This window comes from Hypomesus nipponensis, chromosome 5 (genome assembly GCF_054491055.1).
Source record: "Hypomesus nipponensis isolate SF chromosome 5, ASM5449105v1, whole genome shotgun sequence".
Lineage (NCBI taxonomy): Eukaryota > Metazoa > Chordata > Actinopteri > Osmeriformes > Osmeridae > Hypomesus > Hypomesus nipponensis.
The window spans coordinates 8,942,576-8,969,185 of record NC_140365.1 but is presented as its reverse complement, the minus strand read 5'-3'; the positions used below and the strand labels follow the sequence as shown (position 1 = coordinate 8,969,185).

General features: G+C 55.4%; 1 protein-coding gene across 8 annotated transcripts in view; it reads left to right on the top strand.

Moving 5' to 3' along the window:
- The window catches only part of fam222ba (family with sequence similarity 222 member Ba), a 29,705-nt gene extending 3,130 nt beyond the window's left edge, over positions 1-26,575 (top strand). For 4 of the 8 annotated variants that reach the window (XM_084697757.1, XM_084697759.1, XM_084697761.1 and 1 more), the window contains exons 2-6: positions 17,216-17,340; positions 22,673-24,371; positions 24,906-24,968; positions 25,177-25,260; positions 26,451-26,575. In XM_084697757.1, the coding sequence (XP_084553883.1) occupies positions 17,259-17,340; positions 22,673-24,371; positions 24,906-24,968; positions 25,177-25,260; positions 26,451-26,478 (1,956 nt within the window). In that variant the 5' untranslated portion in view covers positions 17,216-17,258 and the 3' untranslated portion in view covers positions 26,479-26,575. Of the gene's footprint in view, positions 1-13,397; positions 13,908-17,215; positions 17,341-22,520; positions 25,261-26,450 lie in introns of those variants that run through there. The other 4 variants (XM_084697760.1, XM_084697756.1, XM_084697763.1 and 1 more) reach the window with 4 other exon arrangements.
- The last annotated feature ends 35 nt before the right edge of the window (positions 26,576-26,610 follow it).

Below are 26,610 nucleotides of genomic sequence, written 5' to 3'. Positions count from 1 at the left end.
GATTCACTGGAAGCTCATTAAAATACATTGATTAGTAGCAATTATGATCCAGTGTGTTTACTGTGAAGTAGTCTGGCAAACCTGCATTTTATTTCATGATGCGATAATTTTCTCTGCACAACTGAGCCACTTTGCTGGCTCTGAGTTTTGTCAGTCATTTGATGTGGCGTTTTAGAGCCATCGCTTGAATTGGAAATGGGAAACGATTAAACTCCCAACAACAAATCCTCTCATATCCTCGTTGAGGTTGGACAAGTTTCATCTCCTCCATTTGGGTTTTGTGACTTTCTGCACGTCACCCTGCTGGTTTGACATGACTAGCATGTTTGGAATATCGTCCATTTGCTAAATGAGCCCCCCCCCCCCCCTCTCTGTTTTTACAGCAGGAGGTAACAAGCTTGCTAGATCCACGAGGTTACAGTCTGTCTATCTTGCTTCACCTTTCAGACCTCCAGCCACAAGTGCAGCTGTCAAACCACTCTCCCACACAGCCAGCCACCACACTTGAGTGTCCAGACTCTTAAAGAGACTGGCTGTCAGACCACAGAGCGACTCCCCCGTCGTGGAAAGTCGTGTTTTTCCAGGGTGCAGGTGTTTGGTGTCGTCTGTGACTGGGCTGTGTCGCGAGTCACATTGAAGGGCTTAGCAACAGGGGTTGGGGCGAGAATGTGTATGGGTATGTTTTTAGTTTTTTTTTTTTTCTTTTTCAACCCACCCAGATCAGGTGCTGGTGACATGTCTGGCTTCTGGAAGCATCTCTCGGGCTGGAAGGGTGACTGGCAAGGGCCATGGTTGTGTGGCGTAAGGCTACATACACAGTGTTTGGTTGGACTCACATGGCTGGTGTCAAGTTGTCCAACTGGGCAACAAGAGAAGCACCTGATTTGAATGACCTCACCTGGTTTGTGGGTCAAAAACAAACCCAAAAACAACCTCCAAAGCCAATGAAAGTCACATATTTGCATGAGATTACATGTTACTCAGGAGGTCAAATCCGGTAAACCGCCGCCCCCTATCCAGCTGGATAATCTGTCCCATTCCACACAGAACTGTTGGCATCCCGCTGGGAAGTGTTCAAATGATACAACCACCCCCAGCGCCCCCACAGGGCTTTCATAAAGTTGTTTTGTCTTCAGTTTGAGAGCAATCATGGCTGGATCTCCACCCACTTCAAGGCCTCCTACCTATTTGTTCAACGACAACAACAGTAATCGCAGAGAGGTCTGGGCCCAGGACAAGATGGCTGCCGGTGTGTGTGTCGGATGTGGGTTGCAGCCATGCAGAGGCATTGGGGACACAGGGCTTGTTTATGCACCCTCTGCCTCACAGGAACCGTGGACGAGCGAGGCAGGCGGATACTCTTATCTGTTTATGACACCAGATAAGGCTGCCATGAATCTGATCACTGACCGGCCTATGACCCTCCCTCCCTCCCCCCCCCTCCCCTCACCAGGCCCTCGTAATGAGTGGTTGCCAGGCGAGTCGCATATCATTCGCTGTAATCCTGCAACATGCCATTAGCAGCTCTGCGCTTGTGTTTTTTTTTTTTTTTTGTGGGGTGACATGTTTTTTTTTTCCCCTACATCTGTGCCAAGTACAGAATCTGGCAACGGTGCCGTCAAAGTGGCTCTGAGCCTGATCTGTACTTCCGGGTCAGGGAGGATGATAGGTACATGAAAGCTTTGGAGGTCACGTGATGGGGGACAGAAGGAGAGCGAGCTGGCAGCGCTGCATTCCACGTCAGATCAAGGGGCTGAGAAGAGAGTTAGCGTCAGGAGAGGTAGAATGTTCCGGGCTATTTCTGCTCCCTTTTGAACTCGGTAAAAGGTGAGGCCCTTGAGGCTGACGCGCCCGTCTTGATGTGACGCGAACCTCGACGTGTCAGGGAGAGTTTCCGAGCGTGGTGTTCCGACAAGCCCGCGGACCCGGGCACACCAGCAGGTGATTCTATGGAGACCCGAGTCACGGAAATGTGACACCGACCCGGACGGCGGGTCGAAAGGTGCTTAAGTTGAATTTCACCTGCTCGTGCTTTCTTGGTCACAAATCCCAATCCCTGGACAGTGTGGTATGTTTTTTTTTTTTTTTTTTTTTTTTTTTCTTTGGTATTGGTATGCCATATCTCAGTTGGGCCACCTTTTTCCACTGGTCAACATTTTATGGGCAGGGCTTCATGGCTTACTTCCAATGACCAGACTTAGCCCAACTTTAGCGCCTGGAATTCTGTTGTGGGTTTTTTTTGAGGCTGTTGTTTTTGTGTCTTGAACTTTTCCGCGAGATAAGGGGCCCGCGGAAAGTCCTTCACCGGGAGAGAAGAAAAAAAATAAATAAGCGTGGCTGTTTTTTTGCCCTTTGTAATCTTAGCCCTGGACATAATAAAAGTATGAAAGAGCTTAGTGTATGATGCTGTCGTGTTCTCTCAAGTGATAAAGCGGTGATCTGATCCGACAGGGAGCTCGTGTTCCAACGGGCCTGATTGAGCAGTCAGAGGTTCAGCAGCATGCCCAGAGTGGTGAGTGGCTGGCCTGGGGGAGGAAGCAGGGGAGCCAGGTTGGAAAAGGCTCGGCCCACAGAGGTGAGCTGTGGTCGGCGCTGTGGCACTTGGCTGCGACCCATTTAGTGGATCCTAGGAGGCAACCTCTTAAGAAGGCCTCGGTATGTTTTTCTTGAATGCGCAACGCCGGTGGGTCCGGGCCGAATGGAGGGCTTTGTGCAGCCTAACCCCTTGGTCTTGTTAGGGCCCCATTGTTGGCGAAACTGAATGGTATCTCCGGGCCTTAAGAAGTAGCCAGATGACACTCTTCCTGTTGTGAAAATGAGCTGAAAGGACAGGGTAAACTGTGACCTTTTTTAGAGGCTAACATATAGCATGTCATTCAATGGCTGTTTGACTCCGGCTGGGGGGAAAAAACGCGGCTGTTTCTTTGCTGATAACGTCGAGGAAGTTTCCGGCATCCAAGCACACATGGAAATGAAGCCATTAGACTTAACGGCGAGGGTCAGAGCTGTCACTAGGCATTCGACCACCCTTCCTAAAGATGCACTCCGCACGCTCAGAGCTTGTATTGGTATTCCAGATAGGCTTCGAGACGCCCCATACAGAGACCGAACTCTCCCGTTGAGTCGGTCCTAGCCGCTCTGTGAAATGGGGGCACTGGGGTTGAGCTGCTCGGGGAGAACGAGTCAACAAGGGGGGGGGGCCTGGGCTCAGCCCAGCTTATGTTGTTTATGTCTCCTCTCTCCCATGTAGCTTGTTGCTCTTCAGCTGGGCTGCATTTCCCGGAACGTGTCCGTCTGTCTGTGGGGAGACGTCGGTTGTAAACACAGGTTCAGAGTTCACCGCTGTGGACGTCGCCAGCTCGCCGTATCGCGTGAAGAAGGGGGGGAAAAAAAATCGCCCCGGCGTCTGAGGAGTTTGGAAGCGGGCTCGGGTCTACGTAGGATCGGTTTGTGTCAAAGCTGAATGCTTTCAGCTCAACGAATACCCGTCCCCGCGCATTGAGCCAGTCTGTCAGCGCAGCATGCTTTGGGGCGACGCGTTTATTTTTCCGCCGACCCGGGCCTCGTCGAGGGGAGAGAGCCGTCCTTTTGTGCGTGATCTTTCACGGGCGGGCTCACATCCTTTTCAATAGTGCTTTGGCTTCCTGTGTTAGTGTTGGACCACCTGTACGAGGTTAAGATGGGGTCAGGGCTCTTTTGCGGAGGGGGGGGGGGGGGGGTCTCTTGTCAGTGACCCCCTTTGTGTCAGGGGCTGGAAGCCCCTCAGGTGAAGAGAGACACGCTACACTCCGCGGGCAAGCGAAGCCGCCAGGTTTTTTGGTTTCGGGCCCCTTTTTTTTGTTGTTCGTCGAACATCTTTCAGCAGTCGCTGATTGGCGTGTCTTTTGCCATTCCCCGACCCCCCCCCCCCCCCCCTCCTTTGTCTGAGCGTATCGAGCGCCGGAGCAAATGATGAAATTGTCCATTACGTCCGCCTACGCAGCGTGTGAGCGCGTGCGCGTGCGCCTGTCACACACACAGAGAGAGAGAGAGAGAGAGAGAGAGAATAGTTTGCCCGTAGCTTACATGTACTCACATAAAAGGAGGCCGTTAACAAAGGAAGCATTGAATTACGGGGGGTGGGGGGGTGGGGGGGGGGGGGGGGTTGTGGTGGTGGTGTTGGTGGGAAATGTCAACTTCTATCAGGCTAGTGCACAACCTTTTTGTATTACTCACTTTAGAAAATGGCCCCGGTACAGAAGTAAAGCACTCCGGGCATCCACACGGCAGGATGTGATGCGATGGATGGGGGGTGGGGGGGGGGGGGGGGATTCAAAGGCCACGTTGGAAAGTGCTTATGTAGCCTGAGCTCCCGTGTGCCGCCTCTCAGTCACAGGGAGTCATTAGTCCTCCCTCGTCTTCAGATCCCAGGGTCTGGTTGCACGGCCGGCCGGCGGGCCCCACGTGTCGGCGCTCTGTAATGAATAGGACGTCGCCGGCTCGCCCCCGTTAGATGCCAGGTGCCTCTCCTGGGTTGGGCGGGGGGGGGGGCAGGGACGCGAACCCAGCGGCGCGGACGGGGCGGGTTAGGCACGTGCGGCCCAGGCCCCCCCTCGCCGCAGAGGAGACGCTAAAGATTCAGGGGAGGGAGGGCGAGGTTGGGTGGGGGGGGGGGTTGGGGTGGGGTGGTGGCAGGCAGGGGGACATATGACGTTTTCGTTTTGATCTCGCGCAGTCCTGGAAGTCTAGCGCCGGGGTTAAAAAAAACGGTGCTCGAAGTTGATGGATGGCTTCGGGGTCTGAATGCTACGTCTTGGTTTGAATGCTTTTGTCTGAGGACGGACGGGGCCCTTTGTGGTGAGTGGAGATGCCCTCTCATGTCCTGAGTCTCCCTCTCTCCCTCTCTCTCTGTCTCTGTCTCTCTCTCTCTGGTGTCAGTGCGTCTCTGTGTTCCGGAAGAAGCGGGCCCGACAGGCCCGGTTGTACTGGGAGACTGCTGGGCCCAGAACGCCCCTGACAGACACCATCATTAAGCTTTGATCAAGTGCTGAGCTCTGGAGGGGGGGGGGGGGGGGGGGTGTAAGAAGAAGAGAGAAAAAAAAAGAGGGTAATATTCCTGATCTAATTACCGCGAGGCAGTTGAGGCGCTGTAATGTGTGATTTAACCTCTTGTCAGGGGCTATAAAAGGAAGCTGGGTTAATCTTTCTGGCAACCTCCCTACCCCCAGCCTCTCTCCTCCTCCTCCTCCTCCCTACTCAGGGAAGAGTGTCTTCAAATCCATGCCCCCGTGAAGCAGACAAGCACCAACATACCTCTGTGGTCGGCTTTGCCTCGCGCACCAAGGCACAGCCGACGTTCTATTGAAACGCTCTGGAGGCAGGAATTCTCTGACCTTTGATGGCTGGCAACAGCTGCTTTGTAGGAACTTTACTTTGTGTATTTTAGAAAGCCGCGGCACAAACCTCGCCACCCCTGACTGAGACGTTTTTACAGTCTGCTGTCTCGCGTGCGTGCGTGCGTGCGTGCGACGCACACGCGCACTCAAACGGTGTGTGAGCGAGTTCGTTGAGCTAATATATGCGGGATTAGAGGTTTGGGTTAATCAGTTGAAATGTAGTTAGAATTCTGTGGGTTTAAAGGGATTAGTCTTGCCTGTGTGAAGCAGGGCCTCGGCCTGAACTCCTTCACCTCGGCCCGGCCCGGGCTCTCAGGGCCAAGGGGCCCACACGGCCTCCCCGGGTTCTCAAGAGCAGCACAGGCACCCTGAAGAACACGGCCCATCGGCTCTGAATGCCAGCCCTCGATTCTTATCTCGCTTTTGTGCGGTTCGACTCAATTAGATTGACGGATTAGCAAATTAATTGCAGGACCCCCCCCCTCCCCTTCTGAAAAGGCCTCCTCTGCCCCCTGAATGAGATCTCATTCATCATCTTGATGCCCCGGGTGTTGGAACGGTTCAATGGGGAGTGGGGGGGTGGGGGGTGGGGGTCTCGGTAAACAAACGACTCCAGTTTTTGGGCTTTATCGAATGTCGATCCACGTTTCGACGGAAATATGAAGGCCGCTTTATGGCAGGCAGGCAGGCCACGTTGCTTTGCCACTTTTGTTGTTGTTGTTGCTGCTGCTGCTGCTCTGACCCCGTTCTCCAAGTCGCGTCCCGGCTTCTCGTCACTGTTTGGGCGGTGGGGGGGGGGGTGCTGAGTCGAAACACTAGTATCTTTCATCAGCGGGCCTCTTGGGTGGCGGCGGCCAAGGCCTGTATGCAGCAGCCAGGCTGAGACCTCCTCCAGATGACCTACATCGCTCCCTCTGCTGCCCCCCCTGTGACCGGATCGGCCCACGAGCGTACCCAGCCCTCCGGGGGATTCATTTCACCTACTCTACACTCCACACCCCTCTGCCCACCCCCCCCCCCAACCCCCCCCCCCAGTGCAACGTGTGGGGCAGAGGGGGTCTGCTCTTTAGAGACCCCAATTAGCAGGGCTGGCAGCCCCCCCCCCCCGAGGGTCTCTCCCAGTGTGGCAGCTGGAGGAGCGGGCAGGATGGGGATGGTCCGTGGGTGGGCGTCGCCGTGGTGCCCGATCTGGTCAGCGAACCGCAGTCACCTGGCCTCAGCGTCGACACCAGCGACCAAGCTCGCTGTTGTTGTTGTTGTCGATACGTTTGCGTGGCGTTAGCGTTCCAGCTTCTGAGCCGGGTGCCCTTTTACCTGAGGGGGGGGGGCGGGTGGGCGGGGGGGGGGGGGTGACGAGGCATAGCTCAGGACTCTCCTGAAAGGTCACGTATCCGAGGGAGAGGCGGTGTAAGGCTGGGCCCTGGATGGGGATCAGAGAAGGCCATTCATCACCCGCCGCCAAGTCTCCCTTCTTCCCCCCCGTGGATGTCTGGTGTCGACGATCTGGGCCTGATTGATGCCCCTGTGCTCGGGGGGTGGGGGTGGGAGTCGATGGGCCGAATTTTGCTGCTGGGTGCATTAATGTAGAGTTCCATTGCGTGGACCTTTTTTGAGCACGCTTCATCAGTCTTTCATCATGGGACAGCTTGCCCCCAAGCTGATTGTGTGTGAGAGGGACTGTGTGTGTGTGTGTGTCCGTCTGTCCAAGCAAGTTGTTTTGCGTCTCGCTTCTGTTTACAATCCATACCTCGGAAAATCGATAGCTATGTGAAACAGGAAAATACGCGAGCCACATTTTTGTCGCCGTCGCAGCACACGTCTGTGCCGAGAGGAGCCGTGTTGGAGGGTGACAGGCAGAGAGGCGGAAAGACGGCCCCACTGTGCCGCGTGGCTGAGCTGGATTCCTGGGAGAGAGTTCCCGGGAGCGAGTTCCCGGGAGGGGTCAGGTGTTCCCATGCACACACCGGGGTGAGATGTTTGCCACGGCCGGCCCTGTGTTTGCCCGCCTGGCTCCCCCCTCTCAGACAGGAAGGGGTGGTTGTGTGTGGGGGGGTTACTGGCGCCTGCCGGGGGTCGGAGGAGGAGGGGGGGGGGGGCTCTGCGAGGCCGGGAGGACGAATGTCCTCGTCTCTCTCTCTCTCTCTGTCCGCCCCCGGCGACACACCTTTTTACACACCCTCCTCGCTCGCCCCGGAGAGAAAGGCCTCCTTTATTCCGGGGCCCTGTGTTGATGGTGGCGGGGGGGGGGGGGGGGGGGTCTCTGCGGAGGCCAGGTTGAATGTCAGCGCTGCATCGACGTGGCTGACCTTCCCTGCTCTACATGGACAGAGGGTGTAATTGTGGTGGCTTGTATTCATCCCCCCCCAACCTGGCCGGCTGCTCCCAACTGGCGTCCCAGCTCGAAAAACCATTCATCTCATGGCCTTCGAAAACGTCGAGCGTCGCCGTCGCTGGCCGGCTTACGCCACATGGTTTTGGCGAGCCAGCTGTTTTTGGCAGGCCCCTCTCACATTTGAACGTTGTGCTCTCTGCGTAGCTGCGTGTGTGTGTGTGTGTGTGTGTGTGTGTGTGTGTGTGTGTGAGAGAGAGGCTGGCTAGTCTAATGGCCGGCGTGAGATAAATCTCGGTGTAACAGTGGGAGCTGCCGCGTGTGTTGAGCCGTTTTTCGGATGATTTAAGAGCCGCAGTGCTCCCACAGCCCCGGCGTTCGGGAGCTGCTGTGACCCTCCTCCTAAATCAGCCGGGGCTGACACGGCGCGGAGATAACCACCCCCCTGCCCTCCTCCCTCTCTTGAAAGGCCAGGGCTGGCTGTGGCGACCTGGGTCAACACTGGCCCGGCTGGGGCATGGAGGACTCGGGAGGGGAGATGGGGGCACGTGCTCACACACACACGCACACACATACACACAGGCACACATGCGGACATCGCACACTGCACGTAACGCGTAACTCTGAGGGGGGAATCACACGTGTGCGTGCGTGCGTGTGTGTGTGGTCTCCGAGAGAGACGAACAGCTGCACTGATTGAGATCTGTTTGCCGAGCGCTCTGGGCAGAAAGGCGAGTCGTGGGAACACCTGGAGACAGAGAATGAGAGCGGGGCGGGGGAGGGGGGGGGGGGCAGGCAGTGGTGTCAGCTCTATATCACGTGTACACACACGCAATTCCTCAGCGAGGACAGCCTCGGATCCGAAATCAGCAGCACTTTAAAAGCTTTTCCTCTTTCTCCCTTTTAATCGCGAGCTCAATTTGTCACCGGGGTGTCCAATTTCTGATAAGCGCTTGACTGAAAAGAGGCGAGGTGGGGGGTGGGGGGAAGCACACAAAATGGATGCACCTGCTCACAAGTGAAATCAGCCTACTCCATCTTCCCTTCTCCACTCACCGCCAGCTGGAACAATGCTAGGCCTGCATTAGCCTCTCCCCACGCGGGCGTACTGGGCCGGGAAAGTTCCGGCTTCTCCCACCAAAACCAGAGAGGGCCGACACGCTTCATACGGGAGACGATCCCACGAATCGGCTGTGTGTGTGTGCGTGTGTGTGTGTGTACCCCAGGACGGAGCAGAAACTCCCCGAGTTGCTGCTTGAGCGATCGCCCGACTGGCCTCCCCTCCTCTAATACCCGTCGAGAGCGGATAGGGGACGGGTCCACGTGCGGGTACGGTTACACGCAAACACGCGTTCCTGGCGATGACTGTGTGGGTGGAATGCACCCTGACAAGGCTGTCATTCTTGGCCCCGGGTGTCTACGACACCGGGGGTTCTGCCCCCCCCACCCCCGACCCACACTCTGGCTCTGCCTCTGTGCCACAGCTATGTGAAATATTAGCGCTTCTGAAACTCCAGTGTCCCTTCGGGGGGAGGTGAGACGGGGGAGGGGGCTTGAGACGGGGGAGGGGGCGGGGGGGGGGGGGGGGGGCACACCCCATCCCGCTGATTTACAGCCCGCGTGCACATGAACTCCCTCATCCCGCTCGACGCTCTCTGTCCGTCTGGTCTCCGTGTGTCTCTTTGTGTCTCTTGACTCTCTCCATCCATCTCTCTCTCCCCGTCTCTCTCTCTCTCTCTCTCTCTCTCTCTCCCCGTCTCTCTCTCTCTCTCTCTCTCTCTCCCCGTCTCTCTCTCTCTCTCTCTCTCTCCCCGCTCTCTCTCTCTCTCTCTCTCTCTCTCTGTCTCTGTCTCTCTCTGTCTCTGTCTCTGTCTCTGTCTCTGTCTCTCTCTCTCTCTCTCTCTCTCTGTCTCCTCTGACCTCTTTTGGGTCTCCGCCTCTCCCTGCGCCCCACCTGCGCCCCGTCCCCGTTTGGGCACGGCCGGTCGGCGGCGCGGCGGCGCTCCGTGCAGACGTCCTCTCTCCGTCTCATCTGCCACGGCGAGGACGCCGTCTCTGTTGGCCGCTTCCTCACGTGACGACATGTGACCCCGGCCCGTGCTGCCCCTCTTCTCTCGACACGGGGGAGAACGCGGAGATACAACATTTGATCCGGCACCGAGCACGTCAAAGCAAGGGGAGCCCCTCTCCTCTGTGTGAGGTCGTTCCCTTTCAGCCTCTGCGGGCTGTGTGTGAGGGAGGGAGTGTGTGTGTGGGTGGGTGGGCGGGCATAGGTGTGTGTTGGTGGTTGGGATGTGTGTGGGTGGGCGGGCGTAGAGGTGTGCGCGCGCGCGTGTGTGCGTTTACCTCCCAGCAGCCACATTGGCATCTCTCGTACACAGTTCGCCAATCTGTGTTTGAACAGTTGCAGTGCTCTTCTCCTTCAACTGCCAAGTTGCACTCTCCTAATTGCAGAGCGGGGAGAGTAATGGTCTCGCCCCGCAGCCTTGCCACGGGGGTGGGTCTCAGACGGAAAGAAAAAGGGAAAAACCCTGACTCATTTTGAGAGGTTGGGAGTGTTTAATCAGAATTAAGGCCGGGTCGTCGTTAAGCGCGCGACTAAATCAAGCGTGAGCTTTTAGAACGGCGTGTAAAAAACCCCCCAGCTTTTGGGAGGAGAGCCCAGATCGGGGCACTTTGGGCCAAGGCAGATATGAGATTTTCCTCAGGTTGTGGACTGCCACAGATCGAGGGTCCACACTTTGAGTTTGTCCTCACTGAGGCATGTCCAGCTTCGACAGGAAGATGTGCCCCGGCAGATATGTGGAATAAACAGGTAAATAACTCGGCCGGCACCCTTTGCGTCGGACACCCCTCGGTGTTGGCAAGCTAGCCACGCAGGCCCTTTTTTGGGGGGGGGGGGGGGGACTTCATTTCGTATTTTTTACGAGGAGTAAACACGTCTGTCAAACGACACGAGCTCGGCCCCTCGGAATTGGTATTCCTGTCGGTGCGTGTTCAACCCTGTTTCTCTGTCTCTCTGTCTCTCTGTCTCTCTGTCTCTCTCTCTCTCTCTCTCTCTCTCTCTCTCTCTCTCTCTCTCTCTCTCTGTCTCTCTCTCTTTCTCTCTTTCTCTCTTTCTTTTTTTTCTTTCCCCCCCCCCCCCTCGCCGGCCGGGTTCTGGTGCGCGCGCCCTGGACAAAACGCTGGACGTCAAACCCTCCGTCCTCCCCCTCCTCCCCCTGCCGGCGCTGGCCGAGACGTGGAGGTGGACGTTCGTTAGTGAGAGTACCCCCCCCCCCCTCCCCCTCCTCCGAGGGGTGGAACTGGCCTGAGGCCGGGGCCAGGACCCTCCCGCGCTGATTGCTGTGGTCAGCCGTGTGTGGGGGATGAAGCCCAGCAAGGTCTCATATCCGAGCCGGTCCTTATCTCCTCAATGTCATTCCCTAGCCAGAGTGAGAAGCAATGGCCAGATATCTTAGCCCTCCAGATCGCCTCGCCTCCAGGTTTTCCAGATCTCTTAGCCTAGATGGGTCAGATGGCTGAGCGGTTAGGGAATCGGGCTATTAATCAGAAGGTTGCTGGTTCGAATCCCGGCTGTGTAAAATGACGTTGTGCCCTTGGCCAAGGCCCTTCACCCTACTTTCCTCGGGGGGATGTCCCTGTACTTACTGTAAGTCGTTTGGGATAAGAGTGTCTGCTAAATGTAAATGTGACCATATCCCCCCAGCCTCCCAGCAGATCCCTGTGGCAGCAGGAATGAGGGCCGACGCCCTGATAGGGCGCCTCACGTGTTTTCGCTCCTCTGCCGTGTGGTGGCGTCCGACCCTCCATAAGAGCCGCTCTCGTCACCAAACAGCATCTGAGGTGATCTCGCCGTTCGTCTCCAGGGCTATTTCAAGATGTCTCTGCTTCACCTCGCGACGTCGCAGCCACCTCACCTTTTAACGAGACCCAATCGCAATCTCTTTCTTTGTGTTTATGTTGCATATTTTTGTGTGCTTTTTTTTCCTGTTGTTTCGCACCCTGAACCGAGTGTGTTTTGTTTCCTGTGGGGTGTCGGCTCAACGCCACCAAAGCAGTTTCCCTTTCTGACAGTTTAATTGCTGACACTTTTTAGAAACGGTGTGAGCGCCGAGACTCTGCCTCGTTGTTTCTTCCCCTCTGTTTCGTTCCTGTCTTGTTGTCTCTGCCTGTAATCCCTCTTTCTGTAACTTTATCACACACACACCACACACACACACTCTCTCTGGCGTCTCTCTGCTGGAAAAAGACAAAAAAACAAATGCCGGGAGTGCTAAACACCTCAGAATGTGAAGTCTCTTGTGAGAGAGAAGAGGAGCTGTGATCCATTGATAGCAGTCAGCCAGCCAGCCAGCCAGGCTACGTGCCTGTGGGCCTTCTGCTAGCAACAGCCCTGTTTCAGCAAATCCTTTTCGGCTGTTTGTACAGCCTGCCATTGCTGACGGGCAAATTAAGGCTACAGTGATGTGAACAGCCATGGCTGAGTATGTCTACACGCACGAGAGAGAGAGAGGGAGAGAGAGAGAGGGAGAGAGAGAGAGGGAGAGAGAGAGGGAGAGAGGGAGAGGGAGAGAGGGAGAGGGAGAGAGAGAGGGAGAGAGGGAGAGGGAGAGAGGGAGAGGGAGAGAGGGAGAGAGAGAGAGAGAGAGAGAGAGAGAGAGAGAGAGAGAGAGAGAGAGAGAGAGAGAGAGAGAGAGAGAGAGAGGCACCTCCGTTCACTGGATGGAGAGAGGGAGAGGGAGAGGGAGGGCCGGGGCCGTTCTCATCTGGAGAACGCTACGCCTCCGAATTCAAGGGGCCAAAGCGCCATTCTTTCCCTTTTCTTGCCTCCCATTCAGAAGGCCGCGCTGGCACCGGAAAAAAAAGAAAAGTAATTTCCTTCTTGTGTCCCTGAGAGAATCCACACACTGGGTTACGTTGAATTTCTCCGGCGAGATTTGTCCTCGGCTCTATTACGGCCTCATAACCTGGGGGTAAACACGCAATTAAATAACAGCAGCAGCTCCTGCTCTCTCCTCTGCCTGAACCATTAGCACAAACAATGTAGGCCGCCGGATTGGAGGCACGGCTCTCTTAATTGCTTTTGCCGATAATTGGGGACGGCCTGCTAAGGACCGGCCTCGCTGTTAATGCCCACAACGTGCAACCAAAACAAGGTTCCTCTGCCATTTCTCACCTTTTCTGTTGTTGTTGCTCTACACATGAAAGCCTCTTTTTGTTGGTGTGTGTAGGGGGGGGGGGGGGGGGCTAATTATCTTATTGTTGTGGTTGAACGTTTCCAAACTTTTCCTGTACATTAGCGCCCTGTTTTTGCCAAGCCTAAAGCGAGTAGAATTTTCTTCTTCTGTAATTAGGCCCATACATCTCCCCCCCACCCCCCCCCCCCCCCCCCCGGCCCACTTCCTGGGTTTTCTAACCCAATGCAGATTGCTCTGGTCAATATTATGCATCAGGAGCAATCAGCACATGATTATAGCTGGCTGGTGTAATTTTCTTAATAGCCCTTTCTTTCTTTCTTTCGCTCCCCCTTCCGCTCCCCCCTTTCTCTGACTCGCTCCCTCCCCCGTTGTGCCTCCCCCCCTCCTCCTCTTCCTCCTCCTCCTCCAGATGATGCTTCTTCTCTCCCTCCGTCCCCCAGAGAAACGGGGGGGGGGGGGGAAGGGAGAGAAATATAGGTCAGCTTTTAAGGGAGCAATTTGACACATGACACGAGCCAGGCGCATCCGTCTCCCAAGTCGCGGCATTGTCTGCACCCCGTCCTCCATCCGGCTAAAAACAGACTCTTCCCGCTGATTCGCTGGATTCGAGAGGGGAGATTGGAGAATACCGAGTCATGGTTTGCCAGCCGTCACTGCCCAGTCCAGCTGACCAGAGCTGAGGCGCCAAAAGACCCACCGGTGGGTGTCGGCATCCGCGGAGGACAACCCACCCTCCGGCTCTCCTCCCCAGACCAAGCCAGCCAGCGGATCCGGCTTGCGAGACTTGTCTGTCTGGGTCAGGCAGCCAGCCAGCCAGAGCTGTGGAATCCTCCGGGGGGGCTGGCCATCAGGGGGCAATGAGGACCCTGCAGGAGTGGAGGGGGCATCCCAGCAGTGCCTGCTCGCGCTGGGGAGAGGGAGGCTTTGACCTTCTGGAGCTCCGTCACTGGCTGCACAAGAGACACGCTGTCTGTCAGGAGCCTGTCGGTCTGACGCAAGAGTGTGAGTGTGTGTGTGTGTGTGTGTTTGTGTGTGTGTGTGTGTCAGAGAGTGTCAGAGAGAGTGTGTGTGTGTCAGAGAGTGTCAGAGAGAGTGTGTGTGTGTGAGAGAGTGTCAGAGAGAGTGTGTCAGAGAGAGAGAGAGAGAGAGAGTGTGTCAGAGAGAGAGAGAGAGAGAGAGAGTGTGTCAGAGAGAGTGTGTGTGTGTGAGAGTGTATGAGAGAGAGTGTGAGAGTGTATGAGAGAGAGTGTGTGAGAGAGTGTGTGAACCTCTGTGCATTTGTTGAAAGAGCCTGGTGTTATATTTGAAGTTGCGAGGGGTGGCAGAGGGTGGGGAATTCTGGGAGGGGGTGTGTGGGGGGGGGTGTTTAGGGGGTGTGTGGTGCTGTTGGCAGCACGGCAGACGTCAGGCCTGTCTGCCTGCCTCCCCTCGTCTCCTCTCGCCGCGCGCTGGAAAGCAGAGTGTCAGCTGGGGCATTAACATGGGCTGACCTTTGCCGGAGCTTTCCGCAGTTTTCTGACATTCAGTGGCTCGGTGGGGGGAGGAAGGGGGTTGTGTAGAGTGCGTGTGCACGTGTGTGTCGTGTACAGTAGTGTGCCGGTGTAGTTCATTTGTAAGGAATCGATTTCGCCGATCGTTCGTTTATGCCTCTCGGAACACCTGTGCACGGGCACTTACCGTGTCGGAGTTTGAAAACATCCTCGCTATCCTTGACAAAAGTGCCAGAGCTCGGATAAATGATCGAAAGCGCCGGAGTTCTTGCAGGGGAACGTCGTCAATGCTCTACCTAGCTGAAACCCTTCCAGGGTCGGGTGGGAAGAAGAACACATCAGGCCAATTAATGTTAACGCATGGTGACACGCTGAATTGAGGGCAGGGAAGGCTGCCATATGGCAGTCCAGGCTGTAAACCAGCAAGCAAGGAGGAGAGAGAGAGAGAGAGAGAGAGGGTGATGAGAGAGAGAGAGAGGGTGATGAGAGAGAGAGAGGGTGGTGAGAGAAAGAGAGAGAGAGAGGGTGATGAGAGAGAGAGAGAGGGTGGTGAGAGAAAGAGAGAGAGAGAAAGAGAGAGAGAGAGAGAGAGGGTGGTGAGAGAGAGAGAGAGAGAGAGGGTGGTGAGGGCAGGAGGGGGGTGTCAGAGAAAATGACGAAGCAAGCCCTCACCAGCCAGAAACACCAGCCGAACCCTCAGATCTGTCTTCAGACTGCGCCTCTGCCACCCACCCACACACCCCTCCCTCCCTCCCTCCCTCCCTCCCTCCCTCCCTCCCTCCCTCCTTCCCTCCCTCCCTCCAGCCCCAGATTCCCCCCCCCCCCCCCCCAGTCCTAGCCGCTGCCCCCTGGCCCCCAGGGTGCGCTGCTCTCAGGTATCAGGAACCGCCAGCTTCATTAACGCTCGCTGTTTTTATTTATTTATTATTTACTTATTCTCTCCCCTCGCTGGGAGGATTTAAAATGAGCCGTCCTCCTGACCTTTATGAGCTCCTGTTTTTTTAAAGTGAGTTCATCTCCCGGCATCTCTCCCCCCCCCCCCCCTCCACTCTTTCACCCCTCCCCCCTCCACTCTCCCCCCACCCCTCCCCCCTCCACTCCCCCCCTCCACTCCCCCCCCCTCGACGGGGGACAGATGCTTTTAAGCCGCCACCCGGTGGCAGACGGCCGTGCCAAGGTTGTTTGTGGGTAATTGCCTTTTTCTTTTTTTCCTCTTTTTTTTCCCCCTCATCTTCTTCTTCCGAACGCCCCGTTTTGTCCGCGCCGCTCTCCTCCGCCGCGGCAACGGACGCCGGGCGAGCAGGGGGAAGGGCCCGCGCTCTGGGGACTTCATTTGCTCCCTGACGGTTCCTCCCCTCCCCGTGCTGCTTAAGCAAAGCATCTGTGCCGTTTTGAATACAGTAGCGAGTGAAGCAGAGCGGAGGTCTGACGCTGTTGCTCTCTATCGCGGCACGTTAGCGCTCAAGGTGGCAGCCACTTAGACACAGGCGCTATGTTTGTGTTTTTTGTTTTTCCTCTCGGCAATTCCCTCCCATTGTTCTCAAGGCCACCGAAAGTAGAAGGCAGGTTTGTGTGTGGAGCGTGAGGCCCTGGTATCGATCTGGGAGTGTAGCACCGTGCATCTACTGCCCTCTCCAGTGTGTTCTCACTGAGTGAGCTGGTGTCATTCAGGTCCCCTGCCCAGGCCCTGTTGAGGCAGCACACGGGTAGTAAGGCCTCCCACACTGGGAGGGTGTTGGGGTGAGGGAGGGTGGGGGGGTGAGGGAGGGTGGGGGGGTGAGGGAGGGTGGGGGGGTGAGGGAGGGTGTTGGGGTGAGGGAGGGTGGGGGGGTGAGGGAGGGTGTTGGGGTGAGGGAGGGTGGGGGGGTGAGGGAGGGTGGGGGGGTGAGGGAGGGTGGGGGGGTGAGGGAGGGTGGGGGGGTGAGGGAGGGTGTTGGGGTGAGGGAGGGTGGGGGGGTGAGGGAGGGTGTTGGGGTGAGGGAGGGTGGGGGGGTGAGGGAGGGTGGGGGGGTGAGGGAGGGTGTTGGGGTGAGGGAGGGTGGGGGGGTGAGGGAGGGTGTTGGGGTGAGGGAGGGTGGGGGGGTGAGGGAGGGTGTTGGGGTGAGGGAGGGTGGGGGGGTGAGGGAGGGTTTTTGGGAGAGGGAAAGTTATTTAAAGGCTACCAGGCCCTCTCTGGCTTGGTCTGCAATTTTTTTTCTTCATGTATTTCTTTTTTTTTTCTTCTTTTTTTGACCTCGGCTGTTTGATGTTTAATTGAAGTTGTTAGCCGCATAAAATGTCACCTTACCTGGCGCTCCAGCTGAGAATTGGTTTGTAATTGAAAGGTAATGTCCCACCCCTCTCTGAAGCCCGGAGGGAGGACAGGGAGAGAAGTGCTAGCCCCGTCTGGCCACCGCTCTGTATCTCCATGTAGCATGTGTGGCCCTGCGGTCATGTCTGACTTCTAACCTCTCTCTCTCTCTTTTCTCCCTCTCTCTCTTTCCTCCATTTCCATCTCTCTGTCTCTCTCTTTCCAACCTCTCTCTTTTCTCTCTCTTTCCTCCATTTCTCTGTCTCTCTCTTTCCTCCTCTCTCTCTTTCCTCTCTCTCTCTTTCCTCCATCTCCATCTCTCTGTCTCTCTCTTTCCTCCCTGTCTCTTTTCTCTCTCATTCCTCCATCTCTCTGTCTCTCAAATTCCAACCTCTCTCTTTCTCTCTCTTTCCTCCATTTTTCTGTCTCTCTCTTTCCTCCCTCTCTCTTTTCTCTTTCATTCTCTCTTTCCTCCTCCCTCTTTCCTCCCTCTCATTGTTTCCCTCTCTCTCTCCCTCCCCTTGTTGCAGTGTGAGGAGGAGCTGTCCCATGTTGCATTAGTGTCGGTGTGAAATGCTGGCCTGTCTGCCGCGGCCAGGTGACCTCTCCCTCCAGCTTCTCCCCCACACGCAGATGAACACTGGACTTCAGAAATGTAAGTGACACACACACACACAATCATCCAGCACACACACACACACCACCATGCAACACACACACACACACACACACACACACACACACACACCAGGCTGCTGGAGTCCCTCTCAGCCCACATCAGATAAACAACCCCGGTCCCTTTTTATGAGTAACAGCTCTGTGCTAGAAACCAGAAGAGAGTCGGACGGAAGGGAATGTTCTGCCGGGGCACAGCAGCTCCTTCTCAGCTGGAGGGAACCCTTCTGTGGAGGATGGGGACCATTCAGCTCCCTGTCCTACAGATCCCTCTCAAAGGAAAAGAGGAGGAGAGACTGCACTAATCATTCGCTGGGGAACGTTCTCCGCCCCCACCCTCCCCCCTCAAACACTCGTCTCCCAAGGTGTGTGTGGGGGGGGGGGGGGGGGGGGGGGCGTTTTCGTCGATAACGAGGAGAAGATCCCGTCGGGTCGGGGGAACGCCGCGGGAAACCAGGCCGACGGACGCACCCAAACACAGCGAGGAGAGGGGGTGGGGGTTAGGGAGCCGGCGTCGCGGCCGTCCTCGCTCGCCTGCCCCTCCCACGTGACCCCCGCCCCCGCCCCCCACTGGCAGGGTGGGGATGCCTGGCTCATACCTTTCAGAGCCCCCAGCTCTCTTCATAAATCCTCTTTATTGTCAAGGTAGAGAGGGAGCTCCTCGCCATGGGGGGGGGGAGGTGCTTATTGGAACCACCGTCGTCAGATGTTTCTCTGCGACGGGCCCACTGTAATCACGGGTAGGAGCACGGCACTCGCTGATTGGTCAATGGATTGGGAGAGCGCGAGGCGCAGTTATGGGCTTCTTATGAATCCTACATGTGTGTCCCCATCTGGTTGGGCCCAGAAGGACCCGTCGAAGTCCTCTCTCTGGTTGATTCTGCTCCTCCTAGGTGACACTCGGGCGCGCGCGTTGTTCATCCAGAGCCGAGGCCCAGCCCTGGTCCAGCTGTTATCCCCCGCCCCCACCTTCCTTGAAGGCCAGATGGGTTCTAGAGAAGGTTCCTCTACGGTGGAGGAATCTCAGCTCCGCTTTTGATTACAAGACCGTCTCCCTTTTCCCATTTTTTTTCCTTCTGCTTTCTTTCCTCCTGGCGCGCTCTCTCTTTCTGTCTGTTTCTGTCTCTCGCTCTCCCCCTCTTTCTCTCTCTCTCCCTCTCTCTGTCTCGCTTTCTCTCTCTCTGTGTCGGCGTGGCTCATCAAGACTGTAATTTCAGAATCACTGTAATCAGCGTGGCCCCGGGAGTACGGCAGGCGCGGGGGAGCCCGCTAAGTGCCAGCCGCGGTGGCCATGTCGCAGGCCGGTGACCGGGGCCGGCGGCTCCTCGGGGTCCCCTCCCCCTCCGGCACGCGTCACAGCGGGGAGAGCAGGGGGCTGTGGACCTGTGACAGGCTGTCCAGTCAGATGGCGCGTTATCGGTTTAGTGTGATTGAGCAGGCTGCTCGTCGCTCCACAGGGTGTTGTCGTCTTCTCCCCCCCCCCCCTGGAGTTTATGCTTGTCCTTTTTTTTTTCTCTTCCACTCGGCTGTTTTCTTCCTTCTTCTTTTTTCTCCTTTTTCGCTTCTCTCTCTCTTCATCCTCTCAGTATTGATAAGGGAGGATGCTTAGACACCCAGGGCCACGGTGTTATCACATCATGGGGTTGATTGCCTCGTCAAACGGCCCTCCTGGGCCGGGTGGTTTCAAAAAAACAACTGAAACGACAGAAAAACATCGAATCCTCTCGTCTCCTCCCCTGGCTCCCTGCCAGGAGGCCCCTGCGGAGCATCTCCCAAGACGTGTGTGTGTGTGTGTGTGCGTGTAGGCTCCGGGCCACGTGTCCCACAAGGCTTCTCGTGCCTCAGCTGGAGCCCTGTCTGCCGGGGCTGGGATTGGACCGGCGAGGCCCCCCTCTCTGGTGACGTGCGCTCGTCTGTCTCCCGGCTGTCCGTGCGCGCCGAGCACTCGGCGGTCCCGGGGGGGGGGGGGGGCTTCATCCCTCGCTAGGCCTCAGAGCTCATTTGACAGCTTGACTCTGGAAAAGAAGTGGTTATCTCATAAGGTGGGGGGAAGAAATCGGTGTTCGACACGAGCAGTCACATGAAATCCTAATTCCGCCGGATGACTTATTCCCGCGGAGGCTGGTTAGAGGGTGGATGTCGCCGTGAGCCGTCAATTTGTATTCCCGTGCGCCTCGCTAACGCCGCGAGCGTCGTGTGCTGGCCTGTGCGTTGTCAGGCTCAGTCTCACTTGCTTGGCAGTTTTTGTTTCTCCTCATTGCAGCCGTATTGCCTCTTTCGCTGCCGAATGTGTGCGAAAAAAAAAAAAAAGATGATTTGAACAGGCCATGCCTTCGTCGTGGACGGGTTGTTCATATATAGAGAGGGCTAGCAGCACAGGGACGCCAGCCATCTGAGAAACTAAGCTAACCTACATTTTTCTTTGCCGGCTTCATAAGCCTCCACGATTGTTGAGAGAGAGAGAGAGAGAGAGCGAGAGAGAGAGAGAGAGAGAGAGAGAGAGAGGGGGGGGGGTGGAGGACTTAATTGTCTTTGCTGCATGACACTGAAGTCTCTGATCCAGTTTCCTGCTCTTGTGTGAAAATTGTCATTAACAGCAGCGTGAGCTCCTGCCCCCTGCAGTTTGAATCTCGTTCGGTTCTAAACTGTGGTTGGAACATGATAAGGACTCATTAGCGCCCGCCGGAACTTTTGTATTCGTGCTGGAACACTGGGCCTCTCTCTCACGACTCAAGGCTGGGTCATAAAAGCACGGGCCGGCCTGGTCCGACCCTGCCGTGGTGATCTGTTCATCTGGAGGGCCGGCTCCTCCCAGACCTCCCTGGTGAACCCCTACGGAGGGGTTCCCTCATCCTCGGGGCTCCCCGTCCAGGGCCCTGGACCCACCAGGCCACCGTAGATCCCAAATGTAGGACGTCGGGCACCGTGTGCAGCAGTCCTGTCTGGACTGGTCGGCGAAGCCGTCGCTGAGGAACACGACCCGGCCGCCCCGAAGCATTTGATTCGCCGCTCCGCGCCAGGCACTGTTGTTTGTCCTTTGCATATTTCAGCTGCAGCTGGTTATTTATGGATTGCCAGATTCGTACCACAATAATGTGGTGTACGCACATGCTCCTTACTTTAAAGTCAACTTCAACAATATCTTTATTTTGGCAGTCTGAACTCTTAGTTTAATGTCTGTTTAGTGGGCATTTGCCTTGAAGGCTTGCTGCGGACGGCAGGATTAACTTGACAAAATGTAACATTCTCTCCGTTGATTGGAATATCTTGTAATTGGGATTGACCTTGTCTTGCTACACCCTCTTACCGGTGTACTGTAAAAGAGCCTTTGGCAACGACAAGGAAGGCTGCATGCCAACCCCAGTGTCCTCTAAACCCACGCACACTCGGGAGCGAAGGTAATGAAAGTGTGGCGTTTTATTTGGTCGGCCTCCCTTTTGATTGGAGGAGAGACAGGCAAGGGACGGAGGTCATTAGTCTCGGCTGTCACGGGAGCAGCCGAGGTGACGTCCTCCGCAGGGCTGCCGTCCGTCCGTCCGTCTGTCCGTGTTCTGCCCACCCAGCCGCTCAGCCGGGGAGAGGACAGGAGCGGTCAGTGATGGAGCGTGTCAAGCTCAAACTCCCTGGTCCAGACCCCTGCATTAATGAGGCTGCCATCAGCAGAGGGGAGCCGTGAAGACAGGACAGCCGCCCCCGCTCTGTCTGTCTGCCTGTCTGCCCCACACCCCACACCCACCCCCACACACCACCCAGCCCCCTCATTGCCACCCATTGTTTTCTGCCCACAAGTAAGACAGCGGATTAATCAGCCACTTGGCGTGACTCCTGGTGCCACCGTGTCAAGTCCTCCCAGCCTCAGCCCCAGCCACAGACCCAGCCCCAGCCTCAACCAACAGCCAGTCTGTCTGCTGAATGAGGAGAGACTTGCAGGACAAAACTGGTTCACCGTCACTAACCCATTTGACAAATGTTTTTAACAAGTCTAGAAAGACCCGGCTTGACATTTCAGGTTCTCACCTAATAAAGGACACCGACGGCAACAGTCCCCCAGCGTCCCCAAATCAAATAAAGATTTTGATGAAAACACGAGGTTGTCGTTCTTTCTTTTATTGGATGCAGGAAAGCAAACAGATGGAAGGGCATGCTACCTTCACTTCATATCCCAGCGACAGGGTTGGATCCTGTCTTGTGGCTGTCTGTGGCCTCAGTCTGGGTGGGTGTGTATGTAGGTCAGGCAGACTGGTGGCCGGGGGTGTGGGGGGCACCCGGGGCCCCCGGGCCCTGCCGGGGGGGGGGGGAGCTTGCTGGGCACTGGGCTGCTCCTGTTCTCAGATCAGAGCTGCGATATGTACCATCCCCTCGTTGACTCATCGCTGACTCTCACTTGGGAGTCTGAGCGCTGCACGTCTCAACCCAGATGACGGATGCAGAACATGGAAACACTGTGGTACCAACAGTGGGTGTATGTGTCTTACGCACAAACGCACACAAGGTATAACAACACCTGGGAGTGGGTACGTCACACACACAACACACGATTGTTTTTCTCAATAGGCCGGCGCACGTTCTCTCTCACACACAGAGACATTGTCGCCCAGGCGTGTGTTAAATATAGCCAAGGTGTTCAGCAGCTGTGGCAGACATGTGTCTCCATCAAGGGGCTGAGGGCCAGGCCAGGCCAGGCCGCAGATCAGGGGGTAGGCTGCTCCGTGAGATTGTGCCGGTCACGGAGCTCTGCTCTCTCAACTCCTTGCCTGTTTGCCCCCCCCACCTCCCCCCTCCTTCCTCTTTGTCCGGCCTGTGAGGTGGCAGCGTTGGACACAGCCCAGCTCCCTCGTCCGCCTCTCATCCCCCGCAACAGAGACCCTCGCTGTTTGTCTAGTTTTCCGCCCCCCCCCCCCGAGCCTCTGGCTCAGCCGTCGGGAATGCGGACTGGTGCGCGCCGCTCCCGGCAGAGATCGGAAAAACCGCCTCCGTCCTCTTTGAGGCGTGAGCGCGGGCTGGGCTCATCTCCCGTGTGGGCGAAGCTCTGAGGTGAGAGGGAGGTGTGAGAGTCAGGTTCCTGTCAAATGAGGTTCAATTACCAATACGTCTGCTCTTTTTACAGGGAGGGGGGTGAGGTGGGGGGGGGGGGCTTGGGGGAAAAAAGCGGAACCATTTCTTTGGGAGTATTTGACCTGCGTTAACGCGTTTTCTCTTTCGTTTTGCTTTTCTCTTTCTCATGGTCTCATCTCTCCCTCCTGTCCTCCCCCTCTTCCCTGTCCTCCCCCACTATCCTTCGCTTGCATCTATCTGTCCGTCTGTCTCCCCAGGGGACACTACACAGAGGATGAGATCCGCTCAGTATCCGACCCCTGCAGAATTGGATGCCTATGCTAAGAAGGTCGCCAACAACCCCCTGACCATCAAGATCTTCCCCAACAGCGTCAAGGTCCCCCAGAGGAACCACGTGCGGCGCACGGTCAACGGGCTGGATACCTCAGGCCAGCGCTACAGCCCCTACCCCCCCTCTCAGGCCAGCGTCAAGGCCGGCCTCCTGGCCGTCGTCAAGGCGCCCCTCGTCAAGGGCATCCTCAAGGACTTTGACGGCAGCCGGGTCCGCCTGCACTCCGAGGTGATCATGAACCCCCCCGCGGGGCCCTACGCAGCCTCCTCGGCCAGCACTTTAACTCTCCACCACCCGCCGGGTGGGCCCCGGCCCCCGCAGAGCCTGCCCCCCCACCCCCAGACTCTACAAACTCTGCAGGGCCAAGCGCAAGGCCAGGGCCTCAGACACCCACCCCCCTTATCCCAGCACCCCCGACCCCAGACTATGTCCGCCCACGCCCAGCCCCCCGCCCTCCAGCTCCAGCAGCAGCAGCAGCACCATCCGCAGCCCCCTCCAGGCCTGCAGGGGGGCAGGAAGCTGCCGGATGGCGACGCGCCCCCCAACGTGACCGTCTCTACCTCAACCATTCCTCTCTCCATGGCGGCCGGCCTGCACCAGGGCCGGCAGGCCGACCTGAGCACCATCGTGCACCAGATCAACCAGTTCTGCCAGGCGCGGGCCCAGGGGGCCAGTGCCACGTCCATGTGCGAGGGGCAGATCGCCAACCCCAGCCCCATCAGCCGGAACCTGCTCATCAACGCCAGCTCCAGGGTGTCCATGCACGGCAGTGGCCCCAACGGTCCCGGCCTGCCCCCACACAACTGCGTCATGGGCCCCGCAGACAACGCCGCAGCCCCTGTGGGCCACCCCCCACCCAACATGGCCGCCATGAACCGCATGCCTGTCTATCACAATGATATCAAGCAGCAGCAGCAGCAGCACCACCAACAGCAGCTACAACAACATCATCATCATCAACAGCAGCAACAGCAGCATCATCATCAACAACAACATCAACAACATCAACAACACCAACACAACCACCAACAGCAGCAACAAATGCGCTCTTGGAATCAGCACCAGCTGGCTCAGCTCCAACACATGCAGGACGGCGGGGGCCACCCCTGCAAGCATCCCCCGAGGGACCCCGGCTTCCCCTGCAAGGGCCTGGGCTACCCTCCGGAGCTGTGCGTGGGCCAGCCTTACGCCCTGAAGCCCCCCCTGGAGAAGCCCACCCCCTCGCCCCCCGTCAACAACAACAACGGCATGCCCGGCCCCATGGCCCACTACACCAACGGCCACTACTTTCAGCCCCACGTCTGGAACAGCAGCATCCTGCCCACGCCCAACAGCGACAGCTCCGGGTCCCAGGACCTGGCCATGCCATTCCACGGGGGCAACCCGGGGGGGGCCGCCACCTTAGACTGTGCCCCCCCCGGGGGGGGGGGCCATTACAGGCCAGGGACGGGCTCCTCCGGACAGACTACTCTGATGCAAACGGCAGATTATTTGGGCGGGGACTTCCAGACGCCCTGCTTCCGAGATCAGAATCTGGGGCTGATGGGCAAGATGCACAGGCCTCCCATGAACCGGGTGGGCCCGGAGGCCGGAGACGGTCGACCTTCTCACGTCCAGCACCCAGGGTACAGATAAGCTAGGGCCTTGTCTACACAGCAGTTATCAAAACAACCTTCTTTCAGTCTTAAGAGGGAAAAACATGAAATGAATAAATTCAGTAAATGGCCGCCAACGTTTGAAAGAGGACAAATGAATATATTTAATAAAGCAGTGTTTTTTTTTTGTTTTTTTTTGTAGTCAATCTTGCAAGTGATCAATTGATTTTGTAAACGAGTGCTTTTACCAGGCACTTTAGGGAACTTTTTTATGTATGTGATTGTCGTCATTCCCAGACCTCTCTCCCAATCCCACCTGTCTCAGTGTGCCTGGATCTGAAGGATCCTGAGTTATTTTGGACTTCAGACCTGTCCTTAAAGTTTTCTTTTTACACATGAAAGATGTCTCCTGCAGACGATGAAGGAAATCTGAATCTTCACAGAACTTCTTTTGAGGATCTTGATGTTCTTACAGATTCATGTCGGGATTCCTCTGCTCAGACTAGCGACTTTTGTCGGACAAGCGACTAATTCCCTCTTTGTGTTTACATGTGAAACTCATAGTGATGCCGAGTTTAAATACAAGAATATAATACACTTTCCCCTTGAAGTCGCAGCTGACGAAAGGTAATTAATTCTTCAGTGCAAACCTGTCAGTCACTGGACGCTACAAAGTACTTATGGGCAGGCTTGCTGTATGCACATGTACAAAGAAGCTGTTTTTCTTTTCGAAATTTAATAATTTATTTGTGAAATAGGACTGTTTTGAATCAGGTCACTGTTACAGATTGATTCCTCGCTGTCTCTGAAGTGTCTAATCAGGTTGTTTGTACAGAGTCGAGACATCTAGATCCTGCAGGAACCTGAAGGGCAGACTGGGCCGGACGCTCTCTTGCTCACAATGCTGCAATGAATTCAGGTGACTGTTACAAACCCATGTCTTTTTCACCAATGCCAATGAGTTTGGCAGCATGATTGTGAAATCCTTGTTTTTTTTCCTCTCTTTCTTTCCAGTGTGTGGGGGACGGGGGTACAAAGAAATTAAATGGGTTCAATCTGAAGCCTTAGATGGCCAAAGTCAAATATTTGAGGACAAACTGATTTTTAAAGATGTGCCATTTTGTGCTGGTTTAATTTCTTTCTCTCTTTTTTTTCTGAACCCGAAAACTATTACTTGAATTGTTGAAATGAGATGTTGTGTTTTACAGGTGTTTGTTGAAGAGGGGGTGGGGTGGGGGGTGGACTAGTTCACAGGACTAAACTTGCTACTGCAGTGGAAAAGGAGTTGTTACTAATGTCATTTAGAAACTAACTATGAACCAAATCAGAGTTTGTTGAAATCATTGAGGTAGCTCAAGTTAGGCGTAGTTGCTACTGATTCTGATTTGAAGTGTGCTTGAAAAGACCAAATTGATCACTTGCAAGATCACTTGGAGGTATACAAAAGGATGTTTAAGTTAAAGTGAAACAGCAAATGCATTGTTTATTTTATTGTACACTGGCTTACCTACTATACTACTGTAACTTTAAAGTGTAATGATTGTGGATGAATGTTGCCTGCTAATGTGGGTTAACGTGCGTGTGCGTGTGTGTGTGTGTGTGTGTATCAGAATATATGTGTGTATGTTAGCAGATGTATGCGTGGGGGAACACACTGAAACCCACACCCTGTTTGGCCCCTTCCCTGACAGCCCTTAAAAAGCCTTAAGTATTCGGTCCTTGGACTTTCCTTTTGAAAACAAGCATGGTTATAATGAACCCAAAATGATGATAATGAGAGTGAGTATTGCAAGAATACAGAGGAAAAGCAATTTCTCTTTTTGTTATAATTGACTTTATTTTAATGAAGTTTTGTTTGATAGAAGAAAAAGAAAAAAGCAATTCCTTAGTGATACTTTATTATGAAAACAGGAAATGGAGTAATATTTTGTAATTCTATTTTAAAGCTTTGTCTAGTTACTGGGCTGTAACAACACTTTTTTTTCTTCAGAGTTTCAAAGCTTCAGTTTGCATTGTGACTATTTATAATACTTGATTTGCTTGTTATTTAAATCTTTTGTTCTTTTTTTTTCCTTCTTTATTTCTTGTACTATTGCTGTGAAATGGAAGAAGGTCCACCAGCCTTTCTTTGGCGTGACACTCTGTGGCTTTTTGACAGATGAGGCGAGAGTGTGAGAGTTGTGCTACTCTTTTGTAATATTGTAATAATAAAATAAAGTTCTAATTTATGCTTTGCTAGGAGTTCTGTTGTTTGTCGCTGCCTGTCTTT